This window comes from Caretta caretta, chromosome 20 (genome assembly GCF_965140235.1).
Source record: "Caretta caretta isolate rCarCar2 chromosome 20, rCarCar1.hap1, whole genome shotgun sequence".
Lineage (NCBI taxonomy): Eukaryota > Metazoa > Chordata > Testudines > Cheloniidae > Caretta > Caretta caretta.
In genome coordinates, this window is record NC_134225.1 from 15,703,741 (window position 1) to 15,731,680 (window position 27,940).

General features: G+C 61.2%; 1 protein-coding gene across 3 annotated transcripts in view; it reads right to left on the minus strand.

Moving 5' to 3' along the window:
- Nucleotides 1–27,940, minus strand: part of ITGA5 (integrin subunit alpha 5) — a 52,050-nt gene that overhangs the window by 16,020 nt on the left and 8,090 nt on the right. The window contains exons 2-19 of one of the 3 annotated variants that reach the window (XM_075121462.1): nucleotides 23,100–23,168; nucleotides 20,162–20,292; nucleotides 16,402–16,514; nucleotides 16,050–16,173; nucleotides 15,624–15,685; nucleotides 14,715–14,760; nucleotides 14,334–14,459; nucleotides 13,183–13,227; nucleotides 12,378–12,421; nucleotides 10,517–10,573; nucleotides 9,438–9,490; nucleotides 6,532–6,740; nucleotides 5,912–6,103; nucleotides 4,966–5,011; nucleotides 4,210–4,317; nucleotides 2,499–2,554; nucleotides 1,265–1,419; nucleotides 820–957 (exon numbers count right to left, since the gene is read on the minus strand). In XM_075121462.1, coding sequence (XP_074977563.1) covers nucleotides 820–957; nucleotides 1,265–1,419; nucleotides 2,499–2,554; nucleotides 4,210–4,317; nucleotides 4,966–5,011; nucleotides 5,912–6,103; nucleotides 6,532–6,740; nucleotides 9,438–9,490; nucleotides 10,517–10,573; nucleotides 12,378–12,421; nucleotides 13,183–13,227; nucleotides 14,334–14,459; nucleotides 14,715–14,760; nucleotides 15,624–15,685; nucleotides 16,050–16,173; nucleotides 16,402–16,514; nucleotides 20,162–20,292; nucleotides 23,100–23,168 — 1,774 coding nt within the window. Of the gene's footprint in view, nucleotides 1–819; nucleotides 958–1,264; nucleotides 1,420–2,498; nucleotides 2,555–4,209; nucleotides 4,318–4,965; nucleotides 5,012–5,911; nucleotides 6,104–6,531; nucleotides 6,741–9,437; nucleotides 9,491–10,516; nucleotides 10,574–12,377; nucleotides 12,422–13,182; nucleotides 13,228–14,333; nucleotides 14,460–14,714; nucleotides 14,761–15,623; nucleotides 15,686–16,049; nucleotides 16,174–16,401; nucleotides 16,515–20,161; nucleotides 20,296–23,099; nucleotides 23,169–27,940 lie in introns of all 3 variants that reach the window. The other 2 variants (XM_048831716.2, XM_048831715.2) reach the window with 2 other exon arrangements.

Sequence of the window (27,940 nt, forward strand, 5' to 3'; positions counted from 1 at the left end):
CAGGGGTTGGGGATAGCAGTGCTGGGGGGGTGGGGGTGAGTGTTTTATTTCTGCCTGCCCTACCTTTCAATTACCTGAAGGGGGGTTCCAAAGAGGATGGATCTAGACCGTTCTCAGTGGTAGCTGATGACAGAACGAGGAGTAATGGTCTCAAGTTGCAGTGGGGGAGGTTTAGATTGGATATTAGGAAAAACTTTTTCACTAAGAGGGTGGTGAAACACTGGAATGCGTTACCTAGGGAGGTGGTGGAATCTCCTTCTTTAGATATTTTTAAGGTCAGGCTTGACAAAGCCCTGGCTGGGATGATTTAGTTGGGAATTGGTCCTGCTTCGAGCAGGGGGTTGGACTAGGTGACCTCCTGAGGTCCCTTCCTACCCTGATATTCTATGATTCTATGACTCGCCCGTGCCAGGGCCAGCCGGAAACAGAACAGGGCGGGAAGCAGCTGGGAGCTGGTATGCAGGCTCCACGGGGGGGTGCTAAGGAGCCTGCGGCCTGGGGAGAGGCACCTTCTCGTGGCGAGACTGGATCTAGGGGACCTCCCGGGGGCACAGCAGGCAGGAAAGCCCCTGGGAAATGGCCCTGGGCGCCCGATTTGATCCCTCCCTCCCAGGGCCTGGCCCTGCTGACAAAGCTGGGCTGGCAACCCCCCCAACTCTGAGATCCAAGCTGGGGCTCCCCTACCCCGGCCAGGTCCTGCCACCAGAACAGAGCCGGGAGCCTGTAGCCCTCAGCACCCGCTACAGAGGAGCCCGGGCAGCGTGGCGCCAGTCCCCCTGGGAGTTGGCAGCAGGTCTCCACCCCTCTCTCCCCTCGCACCTTCCGCTCGATGTAGCTCCTGGTGAGGTAGTTGAGGATGGGCTGCAGCCCGTGGGCGTCTGCCGGGGCCTGTGGGTCCAGGACGAAGCTCAGTGCCACGTGGATGGAGGACAGCTTGTCGCGGAACTCCGACTCGTTCTGGGGAGAGAGGAGTGCTCAGGGCAGCACAGACCCGGCTCTGGCCCAGGGCTGGCGCAGGCCAGGACTCCCGGGGCACTCCACTGCCATGGCAGCCTGGCCAGCGCAGACCTTCCGTGGCCGTGAGAGCTCAGGTGCACTGGGCAACGTGCGCTGGGGAGCTAGAGAGAACCACAGGTCTGGCAGCCTCCCCAATGAGCCTCCTATACCCTCCTCACAGGCGAGGGCTGGCTCTGAGCCCCCTGGGGAATCAGGTGGGTTACCCCAGTGCAGGGCTGTGGCTCTCGGCTGGGCTGACCCCACTTACTCGGAGGTAGATTTTCATCTCCCTGCACTCCTCCAGGGCGCCATTGTGCACCTTGATGGTCTGCGCCAGGTGAGGCTGGCGGGAGTGCAGGAACAGCGCCCGCTTGATGGCCCCCTTCTGCTTCAGGTGGTCCAGGTGCAGCTCCACAGTGAACCCTGTCGAGGGAAGGAGAGGCCAGGGTGACTGGAAAGCTCAGGGGCCAGGGCAGTTCTGCAGTCACAGCTCTGGGACTCAGCAGCACCCCACTAACTCCCCACCTGTCTTCACAAAGGCACCAGCTGGCCTCAGAAGGGAGCCCTTCATCTACCACTGACATGCAGCCACCTCTGGGGTGGGGCTCAGCAGCTGTTTAACAGCACACAGTAACCTTACAAAGCAGTTTAGGAAGTAAAGATAAATTCCTGTGTCCCACTGGAATTAAGGGGAATTTAGAGGCAGAAAGAAATTACCCAAGTCTGAACTGAATGAGGACACAGGTCACCAAACAGGTCACCCCAACCGCGGGAAAATGTTAATGTTCCCTCTAATTTTTGACAGGCTGTGTGTGCAAAAAATTTCTTCTGTGCAAATTTTTGTGTGCGCGGGGTTTAGGATCTGTGTGTGCGCACACACAAACGCACAGCTTAGAGGGAACAGTGATCAGAGCATCTTTAATACCCACGAATAGCCAGGACCTCAGTGTTACATCTCATCTGAAACACAGCAGTGTCCCCAAGTGCTGGAGTCAGCATCGACTGCGTGGGGAGAGTGCCCTCTGCTGAGCCCTCACCCCACTCCCTGCAGCACAGTGCCCCATCACCGTGCTGGGATACTGGTTCAAAAATCAATCAGGTAATAAATGACTGAGAGCGAGTTACCAGCACTTCATGAACAGCGACAAACTGAGGGAAAGTGGGTAAATGACTTGCCCCAAGGGAGCAGCACAACTGAGTGTAGGACCCAGGAGTCCTGGCTCCCAGATCAGTGCCTCAACCATGAAACCACCTTTCCTTAGGGGGACAAGCACCCCCTACTGACTCACCAACACCAGTATGCGCTGCCCCCTTTGTTCCCACACAAGCCCTGACCTTGCTTCACTCACCTACCCCGCACTAAAATGGACACGCCCCCACTGGCTGCCTGGTTTCCCAGTGCCCCAGGACAGTGAGACTCCCCAGACCAGGGGATTCTGGGAAGATCTGGGGCAGCACTGGGCTCCTGGCTGCTCTGACCGGCGCCCAAGCTCATTACTCACCGATGGAGTCGGGCACGTGCTTCCCCGAGGCGTTGAGGCAGAAGCTCAGGTTTATGCTGCCGAGGGGGGAGAGAGAGAGAGAGAGACATGCAATGAGCCTGGGGCAGGACAACACCTGGCAGAGCCTGCCAGGGCCCTGCCAGAAACAGCACAGGGGCAGAACTTACCCACCGAAGGGACAATGGCTCGGGAGCCCTGCACAGACCCGGCAACCCATGTCGGTGCAGATGGTCAGTGGCAGAGCCAGGAGCAGGACGTAGGAGTGCTGACCCCAAGTCCCGGGCTCTGCCCTCCCCTTAGTTACCCACTCCTCTGGGAAGGTGGATGGAGAGAGACGCCCTCCTCATGGTGCAACAGGGAAACTGAGGCACAGAGCAGGGAACTGATCCGGCCAGAGTCACTGGCAGGGCTGGGAATGGGCACGGGGCCCCTGGTCTCCTACCAGACCTGGGCTGCCCCAAGGCTGGGCGACAGCTAGACCCAAGGAGGAGAGCCCTGGAGCCCTGAACCCAGATCCCAGGATCTTCAGTTACCCCAGAGCCAGTGACAGCTCCAGGGCTGCCGCCTCCCCACTTTCAAATAGCCCTTAGATTGCTGCCCCCCCAATTCCGGAGTTACGGACCTATCCCTATCTCGCACCCTGTCCTTGGTGCAGCTGTGAGCTGGCTACCAGGAACCCCTGGTTAATCGTTAACCCCGAAGGCAAACAAACCACTGGAGGTGGGAGCAAGATCATAATCAGAGCGAGGGGATTCTTCAGGTCAAATCCTTCCCAGGGTGAAGGGTGCGGAGGGCTGCTACAGCACATAGGGGCATCAGGAGCAGCACGTGACTGGCCCCTTGAGGCATTCCTGCCGCCCTACCCCCTGTAATGCTGATCCTGCCAATCCTTCCCACCACCACTGCCGATACCCCTCCCCACCCTCTTCCCCCTTCTAATGCTGATCCCCCATCTGCCCCCACTCCAGGGCTGAAGCTGCCTCCCCCTAGCTGCCCCGCCCGCAGCCCCACGGTCCAGGCCGGACAGCCAGCGCCCCAGCTCCCTTCAGCTGGCTGCAAGTGCCTCACGATCGCTCATTCATGGAAGGGGAGGGCAGGCTGCCAGCAGCCCCTGTTGCTGAGCAACGGATAAATAGCTTGCGATAAACAAACCCCCAGCAGGCCCGGGGGACATTAACCCCCCACGCCTCCCTGGAGCGAGACCAACGAGCCGCAGGGGGCAATTCACACATGCCATATGCAGCTACGCGAGGTTACACCCAGGGGGCTGTTGGGGGGGTCCCCCCCAGAGCGGAGTTCATTGGCAGTGTTTCAGTGAGGCCAGCCCCAGCACTGGAGTTCATAACAAAAGCTAAAAGGAGACGCTATTTGCCCGACACCCGCTTAGTCCTGCTGACGGGGCTGGGGCCGTCTGCCTTGCCGGGTCCTCATGCACACTATGCACGGGGTGCGCTCCCCACCACCCCACACTGCAGTGCAGCCACCTCTGGGGTGGGATGCAACAGCTGTTTAACCACAGATGCGGCAGTGCAGGGCAAGAAGCGAAGGAGAACCCAACAGCCAGTCACCTCAGCCGAGACTCTCAGACAGGCAAGCTGCGTCAGAAGAAGTCGATGGAAGCAGCGCCTGTCTGGAGGGAGGCCCTGAGCCCCGCCCCGTGCTCTCCACCCCCTGCCGGCAGGGCACATCTCGAAGGGGGTGTGTTACCTACCAGGCCACGTGGGCGTTGGTGCCCTCCAGCGTGCAGGATCGCTCTTCAGGGTTGAACATGGCGGGGAAGATGTTGAGGGAGGCGCTGGCGTAGACGATGGGGCGGCCTCTGTGTGGGGGGGCGGGGGGGCCAGGAATGACAGGGAAGATGGTCACATGCTATATTCACAGCCTGAAGGGACTAAAGGAGGGTTGGGACTGGGCTGACCCTGAAGGGGTGATGGGAAATGGGGCCAGACAGCTCGGACGCTGTCTCTTCTGCCTGCAGAGGGGCTGGCTCCCCGGCTGGTGTCAATCAGCCCCATGCTTCTCTAGGGCTGGGCCATTCACACCAGAGAGGATCTGACTCCAGATTGAGCCAGTTGGGCCAGGAATCCCCGGAGCAGCTGTTTCCCCTCCCCGCCATGCCCAAAGCGATGCCAGCCAGGAGCCGGGGATGCCCATGGCTCAGGCTGGCTCCCATGCCATCCCCCAGTGTTGCCAACACCCTAGGAAACGAGTTCCAAGCTGGCTGGAGAGGACCACCGCTTGGGTAACCTCCAGCTGGGGGCAGCCAGCATAGGGCGGGGGCAGACGGTCAGGTGGGCACAAGGACCCGGTGTACAGAAACACCATGGTGGGCTGGGGCAGCGTTGTCTTTAGATTCCCACAGCCCATGGCTGAGGTCAGGCCTGGCGTTGCTGACCCACACAGTGTGGGCTCCTGGAACCAGCCCCCAAATCCCCAGGAAAGAGCCCAAGAGAGGAACAGCACCTACCGGTACACCACGGCCGTGTCCACTCCGAATGCACCCACAATCAGGTCTGCAGGGCAAACACACACACACAGATCAGCTGGATCCCGTGGCAGGACAGCATCCCTAGCAGCCAGAGCCCACAGAGAAGGGGAAGCAGCATACGGGCAGGGCTCCATCAGTGCTGTGCGTCCCCTGTGCTGGGGAGCGAGCAGGGAGCTCATCGCCAGGGGGACGGTAGATGTGCACCAGAGGGGAGATAGCAGGGAGCTCGCTGCCAGGGGGACAGGGCAGGGTCTGTGCCAGAGGGGAGCGAGCAGGGAGCTCGCTGCCAGGGGGACAGGGCAGGGTCTGCGCCAGAGGGGAGCGAGCAGGGAGCTCGCTGCCAGGGGGACAGGGCAGGGTCTGCGCCAGAGGGGAGCGAGCAGGGAGCTCGCTGCCAGGGGGATGGGAGGAAGGTGGGCAGGCGAGTGGCAGGTTATCCCATGGCACTCAGCACCGTTCCAACTGGCACTAAGCTATCCGCAGCACCTCAGCCTGGCCCAGGGACCCACCCAGGCTGCGCTAGCCCAGCAGCTGTCAAGTGTAGTCTCCCCCTGGGGAGAGCCGGGCACTGCATCCCAGCAGGAGGCGCTAGAAGCAGCACTTGTCCCAGATGCACATTGCTAGAACTGGGGGAGGGGAGGGTGCAGGAGGCAAGAACGGGGAGCCCAGAGCCAACCAGGGATGGAGACACGGACAGGCAGGCAAGGGAATGGAGCCTGCCAGGAACAGCGCCTCCTCTTGGAGACAGAGAGCAGTGCAGCCTCCAAATAGCCAGTTCAGGCACCGGGCACGATCTGTGCTCAGAGTCATGATGCTGGCTGCTTCTCCCGGGGACCAGGTGGCTGACACCCCACCCCCCATGGGGACTTAGAGGACCAGGCAGTCACAGGGGGCAGAGCCAAGTCTCCCCTGCGCCAGCCCTCACCTGGGTAGCCGTTTCCGTCCAGGTCCTTGGCTCCGCGGAGGGCAAACCCAAAGAAGTCAGGCGAGCGGCTGGGCAGCCAGTGCCCCTTCAGGACCTGGGAAGGCTGGGTGTTCACCCCACCTGCCTGTCCATTGTAAACGTACACCACGCCCTGCTGCGCATCCCCGCCGAACGGCGCCCCGATGCCAATGTCTGGAGGGGAGACAAACACCAAGGTCAACAGAGGAGTGTGAAGCACCCTGAAAGAGCCAGATCCCGCTCCCATCCGTCGCCCCCAGCACAGGCAGCAGGGAAACGGACCTAGGGGTTACGGCTGGGAAAGACGGCCAGCCACCAGGAGCCAAGCTCATCCATGGAGCCATCCCTTTCAATGCCAGGCAGCGAGGGCTGCAGGGACTGACCCTTCCCCTGGTTGCTATCTCACACTCCTGCCCTCCGAGGTAGGCGAGGGCCGCTGGGTCTCCACAGTTGGTAATTCCACCCGGCAGGGGGCTCCAGCACCAGGCCCCTGACACGCGGCAGGGAGTGGTCAAACTACACCGGCGCACACGCCTAGCTTAAATCCCGTGTCAGCTGCAGCCAGCAGGGGGCGACAATCACACGCGCGCATGTGCGCTAACCATTATAGCCATCCTGATCCAGGTCTCCCAGTGGGACGACGGTGCTCCCAAAGCGGCCGAACTCCTGGTGCCCGGTCAGCACCATGGAGGCATTGGGCTCCATGCCGCGGGGCTGCTGCAGGTAGATGTAGACTCTGCCCACCTCCTGCACCCGCCCGTCCTCGGTCTTCTCCATGAACAGCGGGGCACTCACCAGCAGGTCGTCCAGGCTTCGGGGTGGAGGGGAGAGAGAAAGAGAGAGCAGGGGCTTCGAATCTGTGCTCATGCTAGAGCAGCCGACAGACCCAGAGGGGCACTGCGGGCTGCCGAGCCGGTGGGTAACTCGTCCTTCCACCACATGTTCAGCAGGGGGTGACATTCACAGCACACTGTTGCTTGGTGGTGCTGCTCCAGCAGCCAGGTCATCCGCAGCCCTGTTCCTGGCCCTGGGCAGAGAGGAGCCTGGGGTGTGCGTGGGTGTTTGGAGAGTGAGCCCGCCTCACATTCACCCCACGACGGGGGCTCCTGCCCAAAAGGCTGAGCCTGGCTCCCCCTCTGGGCCTCGCAACCTGCTGGAGGGGTGGCCAGGCCAGACCCAAATGATGCTGCAACCCCGCATGCTGGAGCAGGGAGCCAAGCCCAGCCCCATGGGAGAGGAGCCGCCACTGTGGGGTGCACTCACTCTCCAACAATCCCTCCCCCACAGTGCCTCCTCTCCACTCCGGGCCCACAAGCCACCTAGAACCGCCCCCGCCACAACTCACCACGTGTCAGGCGTGACGGGGCCCTGACTAGAACCCAGGAGTCCTGACACTCCACGAGACCCCTGCTCCAAACCACTGTACCCCACTCCCTCCCAGAGCTGAGACCAGAACCCTGGAGTCCTGATTTCCCAGTGCCCACTTGGGGTCCTGGGGCTTGCCACCAACATGCTGCAGAACCCGAACAGCCATTTGCTATAAAGCGTCTCGCCCTGACAGCTGGGAAGAAAGCTTTTTTTTAAAAAAACCATTTGTGTCGTGTTAACTCTGAAACCTAAGGACAGCCACTTCATGTGAGTTTTTAAAGCTCTTCCACAGCCAGTTAACACCTGCAGGAGAGGACAGAGAGGGCAGCTGCATGGCAACAGCTGCACTTGTGTCTCATGCTGGCATGTGTGGGTACAGCTGTGTTGTGGTGGGAGCTCAGACATCCTCTTTGCCATCCCAGCCCCTGCTGGAGGTACCACGCAGTCGCCCGGCCTGAACCTTGAGAAGGCAGCTGGATTGGGGCCACCCGCACCTGCCCGTGGCAGATGAAACACCTCCAGCCTTGGGAGCCAAGTCCCTTTATGGGGCTGGGGCACAGAGCAGGGTCACCTGGCCCCACAGGGTACGTCTACACAGCAATTACACACTCGTGGCGGGCCTGTGCCAGCTGGCTCAGGCTAAGGGGCTGTTTCATTGCGGGTTAGACCCTGGGGCCCGGGCTGGGGCCCTGTGCAGTGGGAGGGTCCCAGAGCTAGTGAAACAGGCCCTTCGCTGGAGACAGCGGCAGGGGCAGGTATCTGACTGCAGTGCAGACACACCCAGTCATTGCCGGGAGGCCCAGGGGTGAACCCAGGGTGCAGCCCAGTGGGGAGATGTCCGCATCCCCAACCCCTGACCCATGCGGTGCTAACCAGGTCCCTGCTGGCAGCCTTGGCCACGCAGCCCTGGCTGAGCAACCCGCTCCCCCATGGGGCTGGGGAGAAGCCGACCCCCTGGCTCCAGCACTGCCACCGGGCTCCATCCCCTTCACCTAGTGAGACCCAGAGGCTAGGACCCTCTGGGGTTCCTGTAGCCCTGTGAGTGTGTGCACGGGAGGGTGGGGGTGGGGTGTGTGCATGCGCACACCGGGGGATGAGTTGGGTGCGTGTGGGAGGGAGGGCGGGCACGAGCAGGGGGATGAGTTGTGTGCGTGTGGGAGGGAGGGCGGGCACGAGCAGGGGGATGAGTTGTGTGCGTGTGGGAGGGTGGGCACGAGCAGGGGGATGAGTTGTGTGCGTGTGGGAGGGAGGGCACGAGCAGGGGGATGAGTTGGGTGCGTGTGGGAGGGTGGGCACGAGCAGGGGGATGAGTTGGGTGCGTGTGGGAGGGTGGGCACGAGCAGGGGGATGAGTTGTGTGCGTGTGGGAGGGTGGGCACGAGCAGGGGGATGAGTTGGGTGCGTGTGGGAGGGTGGGCACGAGCAGGGGGTGTGTGTTCAAATCAGATCTGGGCCTGCTGCAGGAGGCGCCAGGAGCCAAGGGCTGAGGGGAGAGGAGCTGCCACTCCCACTCCCACTCCCACCCCCACCCCCCGGCCCCCACTTCCGCCCTCCCTGGAGCCCGCTCCTGCCCACACACCCCTGGCCCCTGCTCCCGCACACACCCCCCCTGGCTCCGCTCCCACCCACACACCCCCTGGCCCCTGCTCCCATGCAGCCCCCCGGACCCCGCCCCCTCCCACACACCACTCCAGGCCCTGCTCCCGCCTACCCCACTCCCACACTCGACCCTGCTCCTGCTCCACGCAACCAAGGCCATGGTGGGGGCAGGGTGAGGATGTCTCTCAGCAGGCCATATCTTGCAATGAAGCAAAAGGGTTTTGGGGGTAGAGGGGGTTCTCCCAGTGTGTGACCCAGCACTTGGGAGCGGGGGGAACTGGGGTCAGGGATGCTGCTCTGTCCCATCCCCTACAACAGGGGATGCTACTGGGTCAGTGGGCTCCAAGCCCTGCCCCCCCCCCCTGCACTACACAGGCCCCCATGTGCTTCCCCTCCCCCACACACTGCTATGCCTCCGATGCCGAACCCCCTTCCCCCACAACACAGCCCAGCCCTTTTCTGCTTGACCCAACTGCCCCCCTTAATCCGTCAACCCCCAGTAATGGCACAGACAGACCCCGGCTAGCAGGGCCCCTCCTCACCCATCGCTGTTCACGTCAGCAGCAGCCACCGCGTAGCCAAAGTAGGCCGCCATCTAGGGCAGGAGAAAGGGAGAGCTGGGTTCATCAATTAGGCTGCAGATTCCCCATGGATTCTGCCCCCACCACTCCCCCATCCTGCCACAAGTGAGGAAACCTCCCAGGGCGGGGCCCACATGAAAGGCTGAGGGCCAGGGGCTCCCTCCAGTTCGGCCAAGCCATGGGCTGGTCCCGGCTCTGCAGCAGGTGGGGTGAAGCAGGGGCTCCGGGCCGACTCCCCGTGGTGAGCAGGGGGCTGGTGCATCCAATCCCTGGCCTGAGACAGGGATGCTGCCAGGATGACAAAGGGATTTTCAAAGCTCCCCTTTCTAGACGTCACCGCCCCCCGTGCTGGTGCAGATACCCTGAGCCTGTGAGGAACCAACACCACACGGCACCAGCTCCCCATCTCATCCCCAGCTGCTAAATGCCATGCGAAGGGACAGGGCCCAGCCGCTCTGGACAGTGGCACTGCCCTGGGCTCTGCCCCTTTGCAGCCAGGGATGCAGCCAAAGTCACCTCTCTACAGAGGCAGCTGCTGCTGTTGGGGCCATGGGGCCACCAGCCTGGGGAGAGCGCTCAAGAGACGATCTTTCTATAAACATGCCACCCACGCGCCAAAACAGTGACAGGCCCCTTGCCCGCTGGCTTGGGTGGTATGTCTGCTGTTTCTCGTGCCCTGGCACAAATGCTGGGAAGGGGGCTTTTTCCCATGCTGCAGGAGATAATTCACCCTTCTCCCCTCACAGACAGGGTTATTTCCAACAAGGGAAGCACTTCTAGCCCCATGCACCCCTATGGTGCTACCCAGGGGCCCTCTGGGTCAGTAACACATGATCTGGGTAAGGGCCATGCCCCTCTCCCTGGGAAGAGCTGGCAGCTCCTACCCAGCAAGGGGTCTAGCATGCATTGCCTGCCACCCATTGCCCATGGGGCTCGTTCGATCCCTCGGGGTGGCCTCATTCCAAAGCCCTGCTCAGACGACAGAAGAGCCCCTGCCATGCACATGGGCCTGGCTCATGTGGCCAGCGCATCCTGCTCACCTGCTCTCCAGAGAAGTTATACAGGGACTTCATGTCCGATCCATTCAGGACAGTGACCTGGCAAGAGAAGACCCAGGTCACAGCTCGGTCGCCAAGTCCCCATCCCAAGCCCGCAGGGCAGAACCACTCTGACCGGGACTCACTCCCATCCCAGCCCCCAGGTGGTTTCTATTCTCCTCCTCTGGACGGTTCTGGCCCCGGCAGCCCCTGCTCACTCCACTGCTCTGCTGACCCAGAGCGCAGGCCGAGGATCTCACCTGGTGTTTGCAACTTTGTCAGGTAGAAAATCCAATTCCCACTTCTCTGGCGCCTCACCTCTGAGGGGCTCTACTGGTGACGCCCACAGCAGCTAAGCGCCCTCCCCACGTAAAAGATGGGAAACCACACCAGAGAGGAGTCATGAGCCCTCATCCCCACCCCCGCTCTAACCACTAGACCCCACTCCTGCCAAAGCAGAGAGCAGAATCCTGGGGTCCTGAGTCCTAGCACCTCTCCTCCCCCACTCTAACCTGTAGACCCCACTCCCACCAAAGGAGAGAGCAGAATCCTGGGGTCCTGAGTCCTAGCACCTCCCTGCCCCCACTCGAACCTCTAGATCCCACTCCCGCCAAAGGAGAGAGCAGAATCCAGGGGTCCTGAGTCCTAGCATACCCCCCACCCCGCGCTCTAACCACTAGACCCCACTCCCCCAAGAGCAGAGAGCAGAATCCAGGGGTCCTGAGACCTAGCTCCTCCCTGCTCCCACTCCAACCTCTGGCCCCACTCCTGCCAGATCTGAGAGCAGAACCAAGGGTGCTAAGTCCCATCTCTCTTCTAAAACCTCCCCTGTCATCTTTAAGCTGTGGGAGTTTGGGGAGGGGCCTTGGCACGACTCGGGAGTTCTTGGGCAGTCACCCTGCAGCCAGCCCCCGGGCAGTGGCTCTGATGATGCCGCATAGCAGGATTCCTGAGCAGGTCACAGGAAGGGCCTGGGATGTCGACAGAGTGGGTGATGGGGTCACATGCGTTGGGGGTGACCACAAAAGCCCTGGGTGGGCTGGGCCTTCTCCACCCTCTGTTTCCACCCTCCTTCCTCCGCGCCGTCTCCACCCTCTGTTTCCTCACTCGGCCTTGGCTCAGGCTTTGGTCAGTCACAGACTGTCTAGGCTGCACCCACTGCTGCCTTGCCAGCTGACCCCAGCTTGCAGGGCTCAGGCTATGGGGCTGTTTAACTGTGGGGCAGACATCAGCAATTGGGCTGGCACCCAGGCTCTAGGACCCTGTGAGGTGGGACGGCTCAGCATCTACCCCACAATTAAAGAGCCCCTTAGTCTGAGTCAGCCAGCCTGGCCGGCTGTGGATGTTTAATCGCACTGTAGATGTGCCCTCAGCCCTGCCCGGGGAAGTGTGTTAGTTACTATGGAAACAACCAAATCAGCAGGATTGTGGGGCTTACCAAGGTCCATTCTTGGGGGTAGGGGAGCTTGTACCGGAGCTGGCAGGCAAGGCCCTGCCCTGCCCCGCACAGCTATCCTGCAAGCAACAGCTGATGACATGAGCACCGTGCCTCCCCACCCTGCTGACACCCCTGGGGTGCAAGAGCCCTATGCGGGGGCAAAGTCAAGCTAGTGAGAGCAAGAGTAGGAGAAAGGGGCCAAACCATCCACTTCTGGGGGGCGTAGCAGCACTGGGAGCAACAGCCCGAGCCAGCCTGGTGCAAGGGGCTCCCAGGGCAGATGGAAGGAGGGCCCAGTCTAGCAGAGATGTAGTTGGAAAAGGACAGACCCAGAGCATTTGGGTGCAGCCAGGTGGAGAGACAGGGGGGCTCCCTTGGCCCCCAGGGGAAGAACCCCCACCCTACTGCCCCAGCTCAGGATCTTACGTAGCCGTAGGTCAAGTTTCCCTTGGGAACGCCAGCCACAAAGTCTGCAAAGGAACAAAGAGATATGGGTCCGTTAGCTCCAGGTGGGTCCTTGTGGGCAGCTCAGCCTGTGCGATGCTGGGGTGGGATGGACAACACAGACAAAGCCAGGCCAGCTCCCCAGGAAGATGTGACCCTGGGCTGTCCAATGCCACATCCCAGGGTAAAGTAGTTCACCCACAATTTGGGGGGTAGGGCGGGGGGAGAGAATCCTAGAGCCCAAACTCCAGGGGGCTGAAGCCCTAGCCCACCCTTCACCCACTGATAGCTCACTCACTGTCTCAGTGCAGGAGGACTGGCAGATCGAACCAGAGCCCTGGACCCCAACCCACCCCAAACTCAGCTATCCGGCTATTTCTCAAGTAACACAGGGCGAGCATGTCACAGCAGCTGGCCCACCAGGGTAATGGCCTACCCAGTTGCTCTGAGGGCAGGGTGCTGGAGATGCTGGGTTTGAACCCTGCCCAGGGTGGCATGGTATGCTCATTTCTGCTATTTACGCTGAGCCCAGCCAGGCCCCACGGTGGGAGCCAGCCTGCCCTGTGCAGCTTCCTGGCCCGGCTGGCCAGACCCAGGAGCATCAGCTTGGCCTCCTCCATAGCAACTGCTTCCTCAGAGCACCTGGGCTCCAACCAGCACTTGTTCTGCCCCGGGACTGACCCTGCCACATCTATGGGGTGTTAGAAAGGGGGCAGAACTTGTGGAGGGGGCTTCAGCAATTACTCTCCCTTCCCCACCGACTCCAGAGAGCCCAGCATGGCAGTACCTTCGGTAGAATCCCCGCTGAACTCACCGACGGCCACAGAATACCCTGCATGGGGAGAGGAGCAGAGGGGTTAGGCTCCAGCACCACTCAGCCCCTGGCCCTTCTGTCCCCATTGTTTTGGTTAGACCCTATATCAACACTGGGCAGGAGGAGCTGGCTTCTCAGTGACAGGCTGATGGATTAAAAGGGAACCACACAGAAACACTCCTCACCGGCTTTGCTCTGCCCCGGAGAGGGGTTAGTTCCTGGGACAGGGCACTGGGTGACGGGATCGGGGGCTCCATGACTTTGGCAAGCTTCAGTCCCTCTCCATGCCTCACTCATCCATCTGTGCCAAGCCATAGGCTGAGTCTGCGCTGGAGGAGCTCCCTGGAGCTGTTCCCTTAGTTACTGTCTGTAACACGCCAGGGAGCAGCAGGGTCTATGGCTGGAGCGCGGGGCCTGGGAGGCAGGGACTGGTATCGAGTGGTTGAATCGGGGCGGGGCTGGGAGTCAGGACTCCTGGGTTCTATCCTCAGCTCTGGGAGAGGAGTGGTGTCTAGTGGTTGGACCAGGGTAGGGCTGGGAGTCAGGACTCCTGGGTTCTATTGCCAGTTCTGGGCAGGGAGTAGGATCTAGTGGTTGGAGCTGTGGGAGGTGCTGGGAAGCAGGACTCCTGGGTTCTATTCCTGACTTTGTTGCATGTCCTTGAGAGTAGTACAGCTTCCATTTCCCCAGCTATAAACAGGAGCACCCCCAGCCCCCCTCCCCCGAGGAGCACCCCCAGCCCCATCTCCCACAGCTCACGGCAGGTGTTGCCTTGCACCCCTCGCAGGGCAGCACTCGGCGAGCAAGACCGGCTTTGGGAACTTCTGTCTGTTTGGCACTGGGGAGCAGCACTTAAGTCTCAGCCCCTAAAGCTGGCAGGATGGCCAGGTGCAGTGCCTATACCCAGGCCTGGGGAGTAGGGACTGCCCTGGGCAAGGCCCAATTCCCCCTGTCTTTCCCGGCCGAGACTGCCCATGAACCTGCAGTGAGGAGCCTCAGTCTGTTGGGAGCTGGGCCAAGACCCCCACCTCACTTCCCACAGGCACCTAGATGGGGTAACCAGCCAAAGACTGGGGGCCCTCTACATTCAGCTATCCCCTTCCCCCACCAGCCGGGGCACTCACCCAGATAGCTGTCGTCATAGATGGGGGCGGCCTGGCGTGTCTGCAGCTGCCCCTGGGTGCCCAGGATTAAATACTCGGGGTAATAGGCCTCCTCGATCTGCTCCTGCGTGGCTGAGATCACCTGGCCTGGGGGGAGATGGGGCGGGCAGCTGAGAGTCCAGCGGGGAGGAACAGGGGGAGAAGTGGTACCCCAGGGAGGGGGTCAAACAGGGAGAAGATGGGGAGGCCAGTAGCAGGGGGTGGGGGAGGGGAAAGACGGTGTGGGAGGCCAGTAGCAGGGGGAGAGAGGAGGAGAAAGACGGTGGGGGAGGCCAGTAGCAGGGGGAGAGAGGAGGAGAAAGACGGTGGGGGAGGCCAGTAGCAGGGGGTGGGGGCACTCACCTTGCCAGAAATAGCTTCCAGGGCCTCCCAGAAGCACTCGCCCCGTCTGCAGAGCAAAGAGCCCGGTCAGAGCCACAAGGTGAGATCCTGCCTGGGAGTCGGGGGGAGGGAAGAGACTATCCCCAGCGGTGTCACTGGGTTCACCCCTCCCCCACCAAACCCCTACTGCTCCCCCCTTGGCCACAAGGGAGGCAGCTGACTGAGCAGGTTCAGTGTCCCCCCACCCCAGAGCTGGGGAGGGAGCGATCTCACAGGGGGATAGCAGAGTGGGGCAGGGCTGGTCTCTGCAGGCCCAGCTGCAACGGGCAGAGGGGGGCCCCATGCTGCCCCCGAAGGGGTCAGGGAGACACAGGAAGGGCTGCTCCTCTCTGTGTCCCCTCGGGCATAAGTGACACCGCCAGAGACCTGCCCTAGCACCCAGTGGGGGGGGGAGGGGTGAGAGCAGGCAGAGACCCACCCAGCTGGCCCAACAGGGCAATGACCTGTTTGTGGGGCACGGGGGATGTGACTGGGGTGGGCCGGAGGTACTGGGGGGCTCCTCACAAGGCCCCACTCCCAGCATCCAGCAGCTCCCAACACGCAAGGGGTTGCACATAAGAACATGCTCCCTCTAGGGGGGCGCCCACAGAGAGGATAAGGGACCTGCAACTGCTACCAGCTAGGGGAGTGCTCCCGTAGGAGGTTCCTGTTTGTGGGTCTGGGCTTGAGACGCAGCTCTGTGGGGCAGGAGGTACCAGAGCCTGCAGCCCGGGACCTAGACCCCGAGCCTCAATCAGGGGGGTCTGACTGCGGGAGGCCCCGGTGAGGAACTCAGCAATCCCCCATGCACATGCTGGGGGCAGCAGGCAGGGGGCGCTCTGCTGCTACTAGAGCTCAGGGGCGCAGCTGCATGGCATCAGGGCCTCTCACCTTGGTGAACTCAGCGCTAAAGCCACCCTGGCAGTAACCCTGCCCTTCCGCCGAGTCCAGATCTGCAGAGAGAAACACCCATGAGGGGCGAGAGGTGGGACGGGGGGCAGGAGGCTCTGACCCTGGACACCAGCACCCTGGGGTGGGATTCTGGGCTCCCAGCCCCCTGCTCCAGCCACTAGGCTCTTCTCCCTGCTTTCCCAGGTAACGCTGTCCCCACCCGCTCTGACGCCATCCCCTGGGAACATGTGCCCAGCCCAGCGCTGGGGCTGTGAGGGAGGCCTGGGATGGAAAGATTTCCTGATTACCCCTTAAAGCAGGGATTATCTGCTGCTGGGGGAGCCAAGGAGTTTGGGGGTCTCCCGCCCACTGCCCCCAGCCCAGCCCCAGGAGGGAGCACTTTCCCCCCCTTCCCTGAGCCGGTACCTGAGCGGCAGGGTGAATACTCCACGAACTTGGTGAAGTTGCTGACAGACAGGTAGCAGGTACCAACAGGGTCTCGGCCAGATTCATCCTTGAGGGTGCGCCAGCTGTACAGGGGGGCGCAGGCCTGGGCAGGGATAGAGCAGCTGGGTGAGCAGCAGTTGAGGACAGGGGAGACCGAGCGACTGAGGAGGTCCCGGTACCTGATGGCGTCCACCCACACACTAGCTACTCCAGCACAGCGTGGGGCCAGGCGGGAACCCCCTGCCCCATAGCCAGGCAGCGAATGAGCCCCAGCCCGCCACATGGCAGGCCCTACCAGCCGGGGTCCCCCGGTGCCGTTCTCAGTTCTCACCAGGATGGAGCTGCCGTGGGACCGCACTGTCGCTCCGAACCATTGCAGGGATTTGAACTCCACCTGCGTCAGCCCATCGGTGCCATTCCCGCTGAAGTCGTGTTGGCGGGACCCTGTGGGGAGAAGCGTGGTCACTGCCGGGCTCCACGACTGGCACCAGCTGCCGCCTCCGCGAGAGGCCTAGGATACATGGCTGAGCTGGGGCAGTGCTGACCCAACATGCCAGCCAGCTCACCGGCACAAACCCTGTGTGGGACAGCACGGCCCTGAGGCCCTGTCACCAGGGAGGGAGCCGCTGGCATGGGGAAGCCCCCTTGCAAACACCACAAGGGAAGGGGCAGAGTGCTCCAAGCTGTCTTGAAAGAGGGCATTTGGCCAAAGTGTCCCAGGAAGGGACAGTATCTCCTCTCCCACCCAGCCCTTGCCAGCCCCAGGCGGGTCCCACCTGCCACCCACAGCCCCCCCGCCCCCTCCTTCCTCCTGAGTGGGTCCCACATGCTGGGGCCTTCACTCAGCTTTGATTTACAGGAAAACACAAGCAGAGGTGAATTCTTGGAAAAGCAAGAACCCCCCCATCTCCCGCTACATATACCCTCCTCTACCTCCACTGCATCCCTGCCCCCACCCACAGCCCACACTGCAATCCCCACCCCCGCACTGCACCCCTGCCCCCACCCACAGCCCACGCTGCAACCCACACACTTAAACCCTGCCACCTATAGCCCACACTCCTTGCCCCGTTCCCCAGCCCCCACCTATAGCTCACACTGCAACCCTCCGCACTGCACCTTTGCCCCCACCCACAGCAACACCCTGCCCCCTCCCCTGCACCCCTACCCCCACCCACTGCCCCCCACAACTTGTGCTGCAACTCACTCTGCCCCCTCAGCCCCACACTGCCCCCCGCCTCCTATACTGTAACCCCCAGGACCCCTCCCCCACATCTGCCCTGTTGTTCCCCCTCTCATAGTCCTCCTCCCCTGCAGCGCACCCCCTGCCTTCGCCCACTGCCTCCCGCATTGCCACACTGCCTTGAGGGATTTTCCCACCCCACATGCCTCCTGCATCCTCGCTTTTTTCCCCTGGGCTCTGCCCCATCTTGGCTCTAGGGGGTGGATGAGCCCAGAGCCACCTGTGGTTCATCATTAACCACTTATCTCAGGGTGAGGGATCACGGCCCCAGAGCAAGAGGCCATGTGGCTCCAGATGCTGGCAGGGTGCCGTGAGGGGGAGCGGAGCCAGGAGATCCTCTGGAGACGGATCTGCCAGCGGGGCCGGGAGCCAGATGGGCCACGTCTGGCTGGAGCGAGAGCAACGTTTGGTGCGAGCCGCGCGGGGCGACAGCTCCCGTTGGGCTGCGTCCTGCTCTCCGGCCGTAACGCAATCGGCCCGGCCAACGAGCCAAGGAAAATCCCCTGGCTGCGAGCCAGCCAGAGCCCCATCCAAGCCGGCCCCTCCAGGGCACCAGCAGGGATGCCGGGGAAACCCCGCTCCAGGTCACCCCAGCCAGGCGCCAGCTCTGCAATCCAGCCGCAAAGCCCTCGCTTCCTTTGCAAAGCTGGGTAAATATTTGTCCTTGGCCAGAGTGAGAGACAGCCAGAGCCAGAGCCCTGCCCACGTGGGTGGGAACATGGGGTCCCCTCCCCCCTGCGCAGCCTTTAGCCTGGGATCCTAGCTCCCCCTGATGGCCCTGACTGGGGGGTGGGGGGGGGAGCTCCCCTCCTGACCCCCAACCCATGGCTCGGTCCCCCGGCCTTGCACTGATCACTGCCGAGGGACCCTGGGGGAGCGACAACGGGATGGATGTGCGCACCACCATGGCAAGACCAGGAGTTTGCACCCCACCTGTCCCCACGCAAAGCAATGCCAGGGCCGGAGCTGGGATGACCCCGTTAAAACAAGGAGGACGCTGGGAACAGGCTGGCTGCCATGGAAACGCAGTCGCCCCTGGAGTGGGGCGCGTGGGAAGTTTAATGGGGCTCGGTGACAGCAGATGGTCGTTTGGGACAGGAAGTGGCAAGGAAACACATAATGGGGGGATAAGGGGGGGGCACAGGAACCATCCAAGCTGGGAGGGGCCAGCACTCCCCCAGCACAGCCCCATCCTGGCAGTGCTGGGGGGCTGGCCTGGCCAGAGGAGCCACCTGCTGTGGCTGGGGTTACAGCTAATCTGGCCTCTCCCCGACCAGGAGCACTGACTGCCAGGCTGCTCAGCCTCCCCTGGCTAGGGGTTGGGATAGCCTGGGGCTGATGCCCTCCCCAGACCTGCCCCCCACCCCAACCTGGTCCCTACCCTGAGCTCCACCTGTAGCAGGTGCTCAGGAGGCTGGGAGCTTGGCCGGGAGGGCAACGCTCCCTCCAGGGCGGGGAGGGGGACTAGGGCAATGCTCCATGGGCACAGGGCTGTTCCCTCCCCGGGGGGCGGGGTGCTCTGGGTGGAGGCAGGCACAGTGCCCTCTGGGAGCCAGAGACCCCAGAGGGGAACATTCTTGTACAGCTACAGCAGCAGAAACATCCACTTTGGGGCCCACCGGGGGCGGGCACAGCAGGGAACAGCCAGACTGGAAGCGCCGGCTGTGGGAGGAGCTCCTGGCTCCTCCAGCAGGGGGGGCTGTGGGGGGAGCTCCCAGCCTCTCCAGCAGGGGGTGCTGTGGGGGGAGATCCCAGCCTCTCCAGCAGGGGGTGCTGTGGGGGGAGATCCCAGCCTCTCCAGCAGGGGGGGCTGTGGGGGGAGCTCCCAGCCTCTCCAGCAGGGGGTGCTGTGGGGGGAGATCCCAGCCACTCCAGCCCAGCCTCTCCAGCAGGGGGTGCTGTGAGACTGGATGGGAAAGTGTGGCAGACGACACTGGGATGGGGGCCGGGTGCCATGGCCCCAGGGTGGGGCTGCACTGCCATGTCCCTGGGCCCAGCCAGTAGAGGGGGCGGGGAGCTGGTAGCAGGTTCCCCCCAGCTCCGGTTTCTCCAAGACAGAAAATCTCTGACAGGTCCGTGAGGGTTACGGGGGCTCAGTCCCGGGTCAGCTCCGGCCGCAGTAGCGGCTTGCAGGCCGGCTCCTGGCCCCACACGGAGGTGACCGAGAGCAAGAACCACCCCTCAGCTCTCAGCTCCCGTCGTGCAGGCAGGCCAGGGCACCCAGCACAACGGGTCCTGATCCTCCTCAGCACCGCTGCTGGGCTGGATAACAACAGAAACCGCCTGGCTGGGGAGGGAGGAGACGGGCCCGGGCTGGGGAGTCTCATGTGGCAGCTGCCGAACCCAGAGGGGGCTGACCTAGGGAACAGGGCACCTTCTGCAGGAGTCAGAAGGGCACAAACCCCAAGGGGGAGGGGAATTCTCCATGCCCCAGCCCCATGTGATCCCCCGACCCTTCCTAGGGCCTCAGGATGTCACCCCTACATAGCTCATCTCATGGACAATAGAGAATCTCAATCCTGACCCACAGCCCACACAATCCCAGCCCTGGGCTCCAGCCCCCAGCTCTGCCGGTGCCCCTCAATCCCGACCCACAGCCCCCTGCTAGCCCAGCCCTGGGCTCCCCCACAGCCAGCTCTGCCAGTGCCCCTCAATCCCGACCCGCAGGCCCCTGCTCGCCCAGCCCTGGGCTCCCCCACAGCCAGCTCTGCTGATGTCCATCAGTTCTGTTTGACAGGAAGCTGCCCAAGGGGAGGAGCACATCTGACACCCGCCCCCGCACCCCCTCCCAGGGTGCTGGATTGAACCCACTTGCCCCTCCCCCCCACGAGGCAGTTGTGCCCTTTACCTGTCTGGTCAAATTCAATCGGGGTGCAGCTGCTGTTGCCCTGGTGCCAGGGACAGTAGTAGACAGCCCCGCCTTGTGTGACGTTGAGCTGGCTTGTGTTGGCCTTGGGAGCTCCAACGAGGATGCTGATACTACTGGGAAAGAGAGGAGGAAAGGGCCATGAGTCAGAAACAGCAGCTGGGCTGGGCCCCTCTCCCCCGGCCACCCCAGGGTCCCTTCCCAGTTCCCAGGCTCCCTGCAGACAGGCCATGAGCCACTGCTCCAGCACCCCCCGCATGCTCCATGGGCATGGCTGGTACAAGGGACTGTGGGAGCTGTCTGCGGAGCGCTGGTGATTGCTCTGCAGGTGAGGTCGCTGTCTGCAGGCCTGAGACCCCCTGCCCCCGGTATCCCCACTGTGAACCCCCTGGAGTCACTGCAGGAATTAGCTTAACCAAGCTGGGGGATGCCCCATCTCTTCCCCTGCTCCCCCAAGGCCTGAGGCTGCCTCGCTGAGCACCGGCTACAGACTCACTGCAGGGTCAATGTGCCATCCAGGAGGCTTGCCCCTCCCCTGGGATGCCATCCGCACACCCATCTTCCCCCCAGGAGACCGATACCGCCCTGCCCCGCCAGCCCTAGTGTATCAGCTCCAAGGGGGCCCTTCCGCACAGCTACGGCACCAGCTCCCTGGCCCCAGCACTAGGGGGGGCATCAGAGCTGCAGTGACCGAGCATTGCTGTGGGCGCTGGTCCTTGGGACACTCCCATGGGAAAGTGACGGGGTTCGTTCATTAAGGAAAAGCCAGCAGGAAGGAAACAACCAGCCACGGTCTTGGGCGAACACTGGCTGCCTGTTCCCAGTAAGGCCAGGAGGGGACAGGGCCAGAGAGCAGAAGGACCAGAGCTATTTAAAAAGGGACTTGCTCTTAAGAGAGGGCAGAGAACAGTTGGAGTGGGGGTGGGACGAGACACCAGACCAGCACAGGTACCCGCTGGGGTCTGGGAAAGCGGGTCCACTGGGGGACGGCAGCATCAACGGGGGCCAGGACTCCTGCTTTGAAACAGGGCTGAACCACTGCAATGACCAGGTGGCTGGAGGGGGAGGAGGGAAGGGCTCTTGTGAGAAGACGCCGGGATTTCCCAGGCCTGACCTCTGCTTCAACAGGGGGCAAATATACAGCACAGCATCCCCTAGCCACTGCGCTGGGGCCAGCACTGACTGTGAGGGGTGCATCACTTATAGAGCGCCCCAGCCTACTCCCTGCAGCAGAGCTCCCCCTAGTGCCACACTGAGGCCTCAAACCCACTCCTCATGCCCCCCAAACCTGCTCCTCATGACCCCCTTTCCCCAGTTCTACTGCCCTCTGCACACACCCTCCCCGTGGGGCCCCTGTGCTCAGCTGCAGGGTCTGTAGTAGACCCTTGTCAGCACCTGGGACAATGGGCCCTTGTTGTGGGCATCCAGGGGTGCACAGAGCAGCTGCGTGGCTGTGATTCACCGACCAGGGCCCAGCCAGGCCTGGGACAGAGCTGAAACCAACCCCAGCCCGCAGGCCACTGTGAGGGAGGGGGGCAGGTCACTACCCCCAGAACTTGCCCCAACCACTGCCTTCGTTGGGACAGCGACTGGCTGCCGGTCCCCACCACTTAGGCCCCCAGGCTGCAGCTGGGACCAAGGTGCCGGAATCCCTGCCCCAGAAACCCCAAAAGAGCCTGGTTCCCTGGAGTCCCAGGCCAAGGCCCTCACATTCAACAGGAGACTTCCGTCCCCCAGTACGGCCACTATTCCCGACTCGCAGGGACATGCCAGGCCTTTCCCACCTCACTTCCACATCTGGATCAGGCACCTCCGACTCCTGGGGATGGGTCTTTGCACCAATGCCATGTGCTCAGCTCCTCCCCACCCAAACACTCTCTGCAAGGCCACCTCTAAGCCAAGTGCTCCCCAAACTACACTGGCTGGGCAGCACTGCCCGCAGGTACAGAGGTGACCTCGCTCCCCATGGCTGGACCCTCTATCTTCTGTAGGGGGTGGCATGAGAGGGCTGTGGGGCCAGTATCCTCCCCACTCAGGCCCAAGTTATCCCCCAGTCCCATCAGTCTGAAGGGCCAGCTCAGGCCCTGCCCAGCACAGTGCAGAACCAGCCTCAGTGACACACTGTACCTCAAAGCAGCACCCTGGACCTCCATATTCCACATGGTGACATGACTGTGATGTGTCTGGTACAAAGTCTGCCTTGGGAGGTATCGTTTACAAAGTCTAGATCCATTTAGCATTAATAGCGTGTTGGACCCAGAAAAGGAAAATGGGGAAGGAATAGTGGGAGCACGACTGTCTCCTCACTGGTCATTTGGGAGAGGATGGCCAGGACAGAGGGGCTGATTCAGCATCTGTGCACGCAGCCTGTAACTCAGGTCCAGAGAGGGAACTGTGTAACTGACTTTACGGAGGGGAGCAGTCACACAGCTAACTTCTTGGGGACAGAGAAGGGGGTGACGGAGGGTACCCCAATCCATGCCCCAGTCTTCCTGGACCCCAGTCCTGACATGCGTGTGGAAAGTAACTGTGTCTCTTTAAGTCAAGATGCAGCTCCCACGCCTGTAACAGCCAAGAAGTTGAGTCCAGGAAGTTTCCAGGTGGTGGTTGTCTGTGAGCATGCAAAGGACCCGGCTGGCTGACGGGGTGGGTTTTCCTCTGGGCTCGTAAGACACAAAAAGCAGCTGAGGGAGAGCTGCTGCATAAAGGTGCATCTGACCAAAGAGTACAAACTTGTAACCCAGAAAGCACAGATCACAACCCTGTAAGGAAAAGGGGCAAGGAAGGTCTCAGGGCTGGGAGTGAGGAACACAGGGTAAGGCCAAGAGTGGAGATGGATTTCTTGCATCTGTACAGTCCTGGGGTTGGGAGACTTCTCCGCACAGGGCCAGCCAATATGCAGAATGCCTTACATCCTCACCTCACTAGACCCTGCAGTACCAAATCCCCAAAGGTACGATTGGCTTGAGAACCCATAGCGAAGGGAACACTGAAGAAAAAGAAAAACCAGTAACTGAACACATGTTAAGGTTCAGGAAGGAGCTGGAAGACACAAGAGGTATTGAACAAACCAGCCAGTTTAAACAGATGGGGTGGTATGACAAAGATATTTGCAAACACCCAACTGCGTATCCCCACTGCCTGCGATGAGGTGATGTACCTCAGTTTCCCCTTCCATACAGCAGACCGGGTTTATTATGGTTTCTCTGCTGTGACAAGCTTCAAGCCTGCTTGCAGGTATTAGCTGAGAAGCAGCATTACCATATGGCCTCTTAACACAGGGTGAGTTCTTATTTACCACTCCTAGCATGTGCAAGAGCTTTCCCCCAAAATCATGCATATTGCACCCTTTTCCTAGGGTTTGACATCAGGGTTAACACGAACTGGTGTTTTTATCATGAGGTTTAACAGTAGCACCGAAGATACTTGTAAACATCCTGTTCCTGTGGTTTAGTCTCAAGAGATGCCTGGGTCTGCTCAAAGGCATCGGCTAGACACCATCTCATCCCCAGTTTTCACATTGTGGTCCCACAGACATCTTTACATACGCTTAGGAAACGCGCCTGAGCAACCAGGTCAAACATTTGTTCAAAACTTTAAACACCTTTCCCCCTCACCATTTCTCATCAGATCTTTCATCCTAGGAAGTTCTGAGGTTTTGCTATGGGTATGTTGCTGAAATAAGTTGAGAGGTTGGGAACGCCCACAGCCGGCCTTTCAGTGGCAACAAAGGAGCACCTAGTGAGACAGATTTACATCAGCACCAGCCAGACATGTCAGTGGCCTGATAAGGGGAAACCACTCTCCCAATTGCCAGCCCAGAGACTCCTCAGAGAGGGCACATGCCCAGTGAGGGTTAACCCACGCCACAGCAAGGATCTTCCTAGCAGCGGGAGGAAAGTTTAAAAGAGGGATAGTGACATCATCACTTGGCCTCTCTCCTCCCCCATCTCAGCATCTGGAAGACAAAGACTTTGAACTGAGGAGACTGGTCCCCGGCTGGGAAGGGAATCCAGCCTGTGTACTGAGAACTGTCAGCTGCTGTAACATCTCTTAGGGTGAGAGACTGCTTCGTTCAGATCTTGCTTAGTCTGTTAAAGTTAGAATTTAGACCAGGGGTGGGGAACCTTTTTTCTATTGGGAGCCACTGACTCACATAAAAAATCGGTTACAGGCCACACACAGCCCTGCGGCGGGGGTGTGTGTGTGTGTGTGTGTGTGTGTGTGTGGAGGCTCGGGGCTTCTCCTAGGCTCTGGGGTGGGACCAGAAATGAGGGGTTCAGGGTGCAGGAGGGGGCTCCGGGCTGGAGCCGAGGGGTTTGGAGTGCAGGAGCAGGCTCAGGGCTGGGGCAGGGGGTTGGGGCGGGGGTGCAGGCTCTGGGAGGGGGCTCAGGACTTGGGCAGGGGGTTGGGTTGCAGGTTCCGGTGGGGCGCCGCTTATCTCAGGTGGCTCCTCGTCGGTGCCGGGGCTAAGGCAGGCTCCCCCCCGTGCCTTGGCCCCCTGCTGCTCTTGGAAGCAGCCCATGATGTGACCATGTGGCTCTGTGCTGTGTGTGCGGACAACGCCCGCAGGCACTGCCCCTGCTCCGGTTCCCGGCCAATGGGAGCTGCAGGGGCAGCGCCTGCAGGCGGTGGTAAGCGCATGCAGACTCTGAACTTTCTTGATCACCCCTGTGCTTAGCAGCTGCAGGGGCAGCCAACCGGACCAGCCTGGCACCCTCGCTTCCCCCACAGCAGGGCAAGCCGCTGCTCGCTACAGCCCCATGTGGGGCACCGAGGCTCGGGGCTTCCAGCCCATGGCGCAGATACTTGCCGTGGGCCGAATGAAATTAAGCAGGGGGCTGGATCTGGCTCGTGGGCCGGAGGTTCCCCACCCCTGGTTTAGACTGTGTTTCTACTTTTATTTCTTAAAAAGAAAAGGAGTACTTGTGGCACCTGAGAGACTAACAAATTAAAATTCATGAAGTTGATAGATTTCCACTCCATACGGCTAAATTCAGTGCCTTTCATAATGACAGGTTTCAGAGTAACAGCCGTGTTAGTCTGTATTCACAAAAAGAAAAGGAGGACTTGTGGCACCTTAGAGACTAACCAATTATTTATTTCTTAGGTAACCAACTTTGATCTCAATGCCTGCTACTTATAGTCACTTCAAGCCTGTCTCTCTGTAGTTAATAAAGCTGTTTTATATTTTACCTAAAACAGTGTAATTTTGGTTGATGTGCTTGTGGAATCTCAGCTCAGGTTAACAAGGGCTGCGGCACACCCACTACCCTGTGTCAGAGTGGCAAATGAATTAATGAGCTTGCACAGTCACTGGCATAGTAGTGTGAGAACAGTTCAGGCAGGAGTGTTAAGAGGGTACAGCAGTTCCACAGTTCCAGGTTGTACCCCAGAGATCCATTACAGCCTCCCCATATGAACTCATACCGAGAAGCTGCGGGACCCCTTGGGGCAATACCTGCCCCCTGACACTCGTGCCATCAGGCCAGATGGAGAACACTGTGCCCAGCACAGCAGGAGATGCCAGGCAACCCTCAACATCACCCAGCAGCACATCCCACCCAGCACCCAGCACCAGCTCCCCAAGGGCTCAGGTGTGGGTGGGAGGAGCTGAGCCATCGCTGGTGGGTCAGGGGATGAGGAGACAGGGGTTCAATGCCTGGTCTCCCTTTGTGACCTTGGGCACGTCACAACCTGGGCCTTGGCTTCCGTCAGTAATGCAGGAGAACCCTGCTTCCTGTCTCCACCCTACTCGTTGTCTCTGTAGACTGTGAACTGTCTGGGGCAGCGATTGTGTCTGTCCATGCAGCATCTGGCACGAAGGGGCCCCGATCTCAGTTGGGGCTGCTGGGTGCTCCCCTCAGACAAGGACCAGGGGAAAGCAGGTCCAGCTTGGCTGGGTCCATACTGGCCGCGAAAGCCCCAGTGCTGGGGGCTCTGGGCCTGTCACCACACAAACAGGGCTGGCCCTGCAGTGGGCAGTCAGCACCTCAGTGGAGCAGGGGCTGGGGGTCCAGGCACAGAGCAGCGGCAGCCACTTGTCTAATCCCAGGGGAACTCTACCAGCCAGGAAGGGCCAGCACCAATTCCTGGGGTAAATGGTTTGGTCTGTAAAAGGCAACTGACTTCCTGCTGGCGAGGGCCCCCCCGCAAACTATTTCCCCCTCCCCCACAAAGGGCACAGAAAAGGGGGTTAAAAGCAACAAGCTTCTGTCTACAGCGGAGAGTGTCGGGTCAATCCCTGTGGAGCCGGAGGGCACCCCATGGGGTGGAGGGGCAGGGCGGAGAGGTGCCATCCAGCCCTTGCAGGGCACCAGGCTCCTCCCTCACTAATGGCCACAGCCCTGGAGTAAGGGAGGGCACTTCACAAGGGAGAATCTGATTGGGCAAGACCTGAGACATGGTGAGAGTGGGGGCTACTGTTACAGAAGGAGATGAAGTCAGGACTCCTCGGTTCTAGCCCTGGCTCTGGAGGGTGGGTCTAGTAGGTTGGAGCTGTGGGGTCTAGGAGCCAGGACTCCTGGGTTCTAGCCCTGACTGACAGAGACTCTCCATAGCCTTGGGCACCTCACTGCACCTCAGTTTCTGCCCCATGAGCTGGCCCCACCTCTACTAGCCTCTAGCAGGTGACTGTGTGACTGAATTCACAGCTGGTTTGTGCTTTGGGACCCTTGGGTGCTATGTAATAATTATACTGAAAGGAAACGGACACGCAGCTCCTGGGCTTTCCGCACACAATGGGCAGCTAGAGAGTCTCAGGCCAAATGAAGCAGCCCAAGGAGACCCCGCACTGCATCTGTGGGAGTGAGAGTGCGGCGTGGGCCTCCCCTGGAAAGGTCTGCAAGAACTGGCTGCGCCCTGGAGTACAAAGCAGGCTGGCAGGGCCGAGGGCTCAGTGAGCCAGCAGATCCCGCAGATGGGGCAGGCTTAGATGGGGAAGGGCTCTAAAGGCAATGGCAAATTCAGCTGGTGTCTGGTGCAGCCAAACTAGTCCAGGATGCCACAAGTCCAGCCCAGGCACCAGCCCCACCCAGCTCTGCAGGTCCCGGAGGGAATTGGACCTGGACAGAGACCCGCCCCCCCTCGGAGTAAAACCCCCCCAAAGAGCAGCCAGGGGCCCCCAGCAGTGGCTTTGGGGCAGTTACAGAGGGCGACCCAAGGGCACCAGAACCTTTTTAGAAGCGTGTTGGGGGATGCAGCCCCTCCTGCCCCACAGTCTGCGAGGGCCTCAGCCCAGCTGTCCCAGGGTGGCTGCAGGCAGCGCAGTGGCCCTGGAACCCAGCCCAGGCAGGGGTTTGGGGAGCCTGCCCCCCCAGCTCCCCCGGCCCGGGGAGCTGGGCTGAGCCTGCCTGGCTGGGGAAGGAGGGGAAGGCCTTGGAGGCCTGGCCAAGGCAGGGAGCTCCAGCAAAGCAGAGGCTGGGCACAGCAGGGGGGCCGGGGGTCTAGGCCATTCAAGGCCCCGACTGAGCTCTCATGTCTCTGAAGGGGGAGGGGGCACCTGTTGTTTCTTTCCCTGGAGCCCCCTCCCCCACCCCCTGGGAATGAGCTAGCCTGGAGAACAAAGGCAGCCCAAGCTCCTGCTGGCTCTCCCACCCCGCTCCAGGGGCTGGTGGGAGAGGGGCAGGCCAAGGGGGTGGGGGGAATCTGCCCCAAGAGACTGGGGATGTGGGAAGGGGCAAGAGGCAGGATCCCTGGACTGTGGGGCACGGGAACCATGGGGGCAAGAGACAGAGCTTCCCCCCCAGCACCCACAGATGG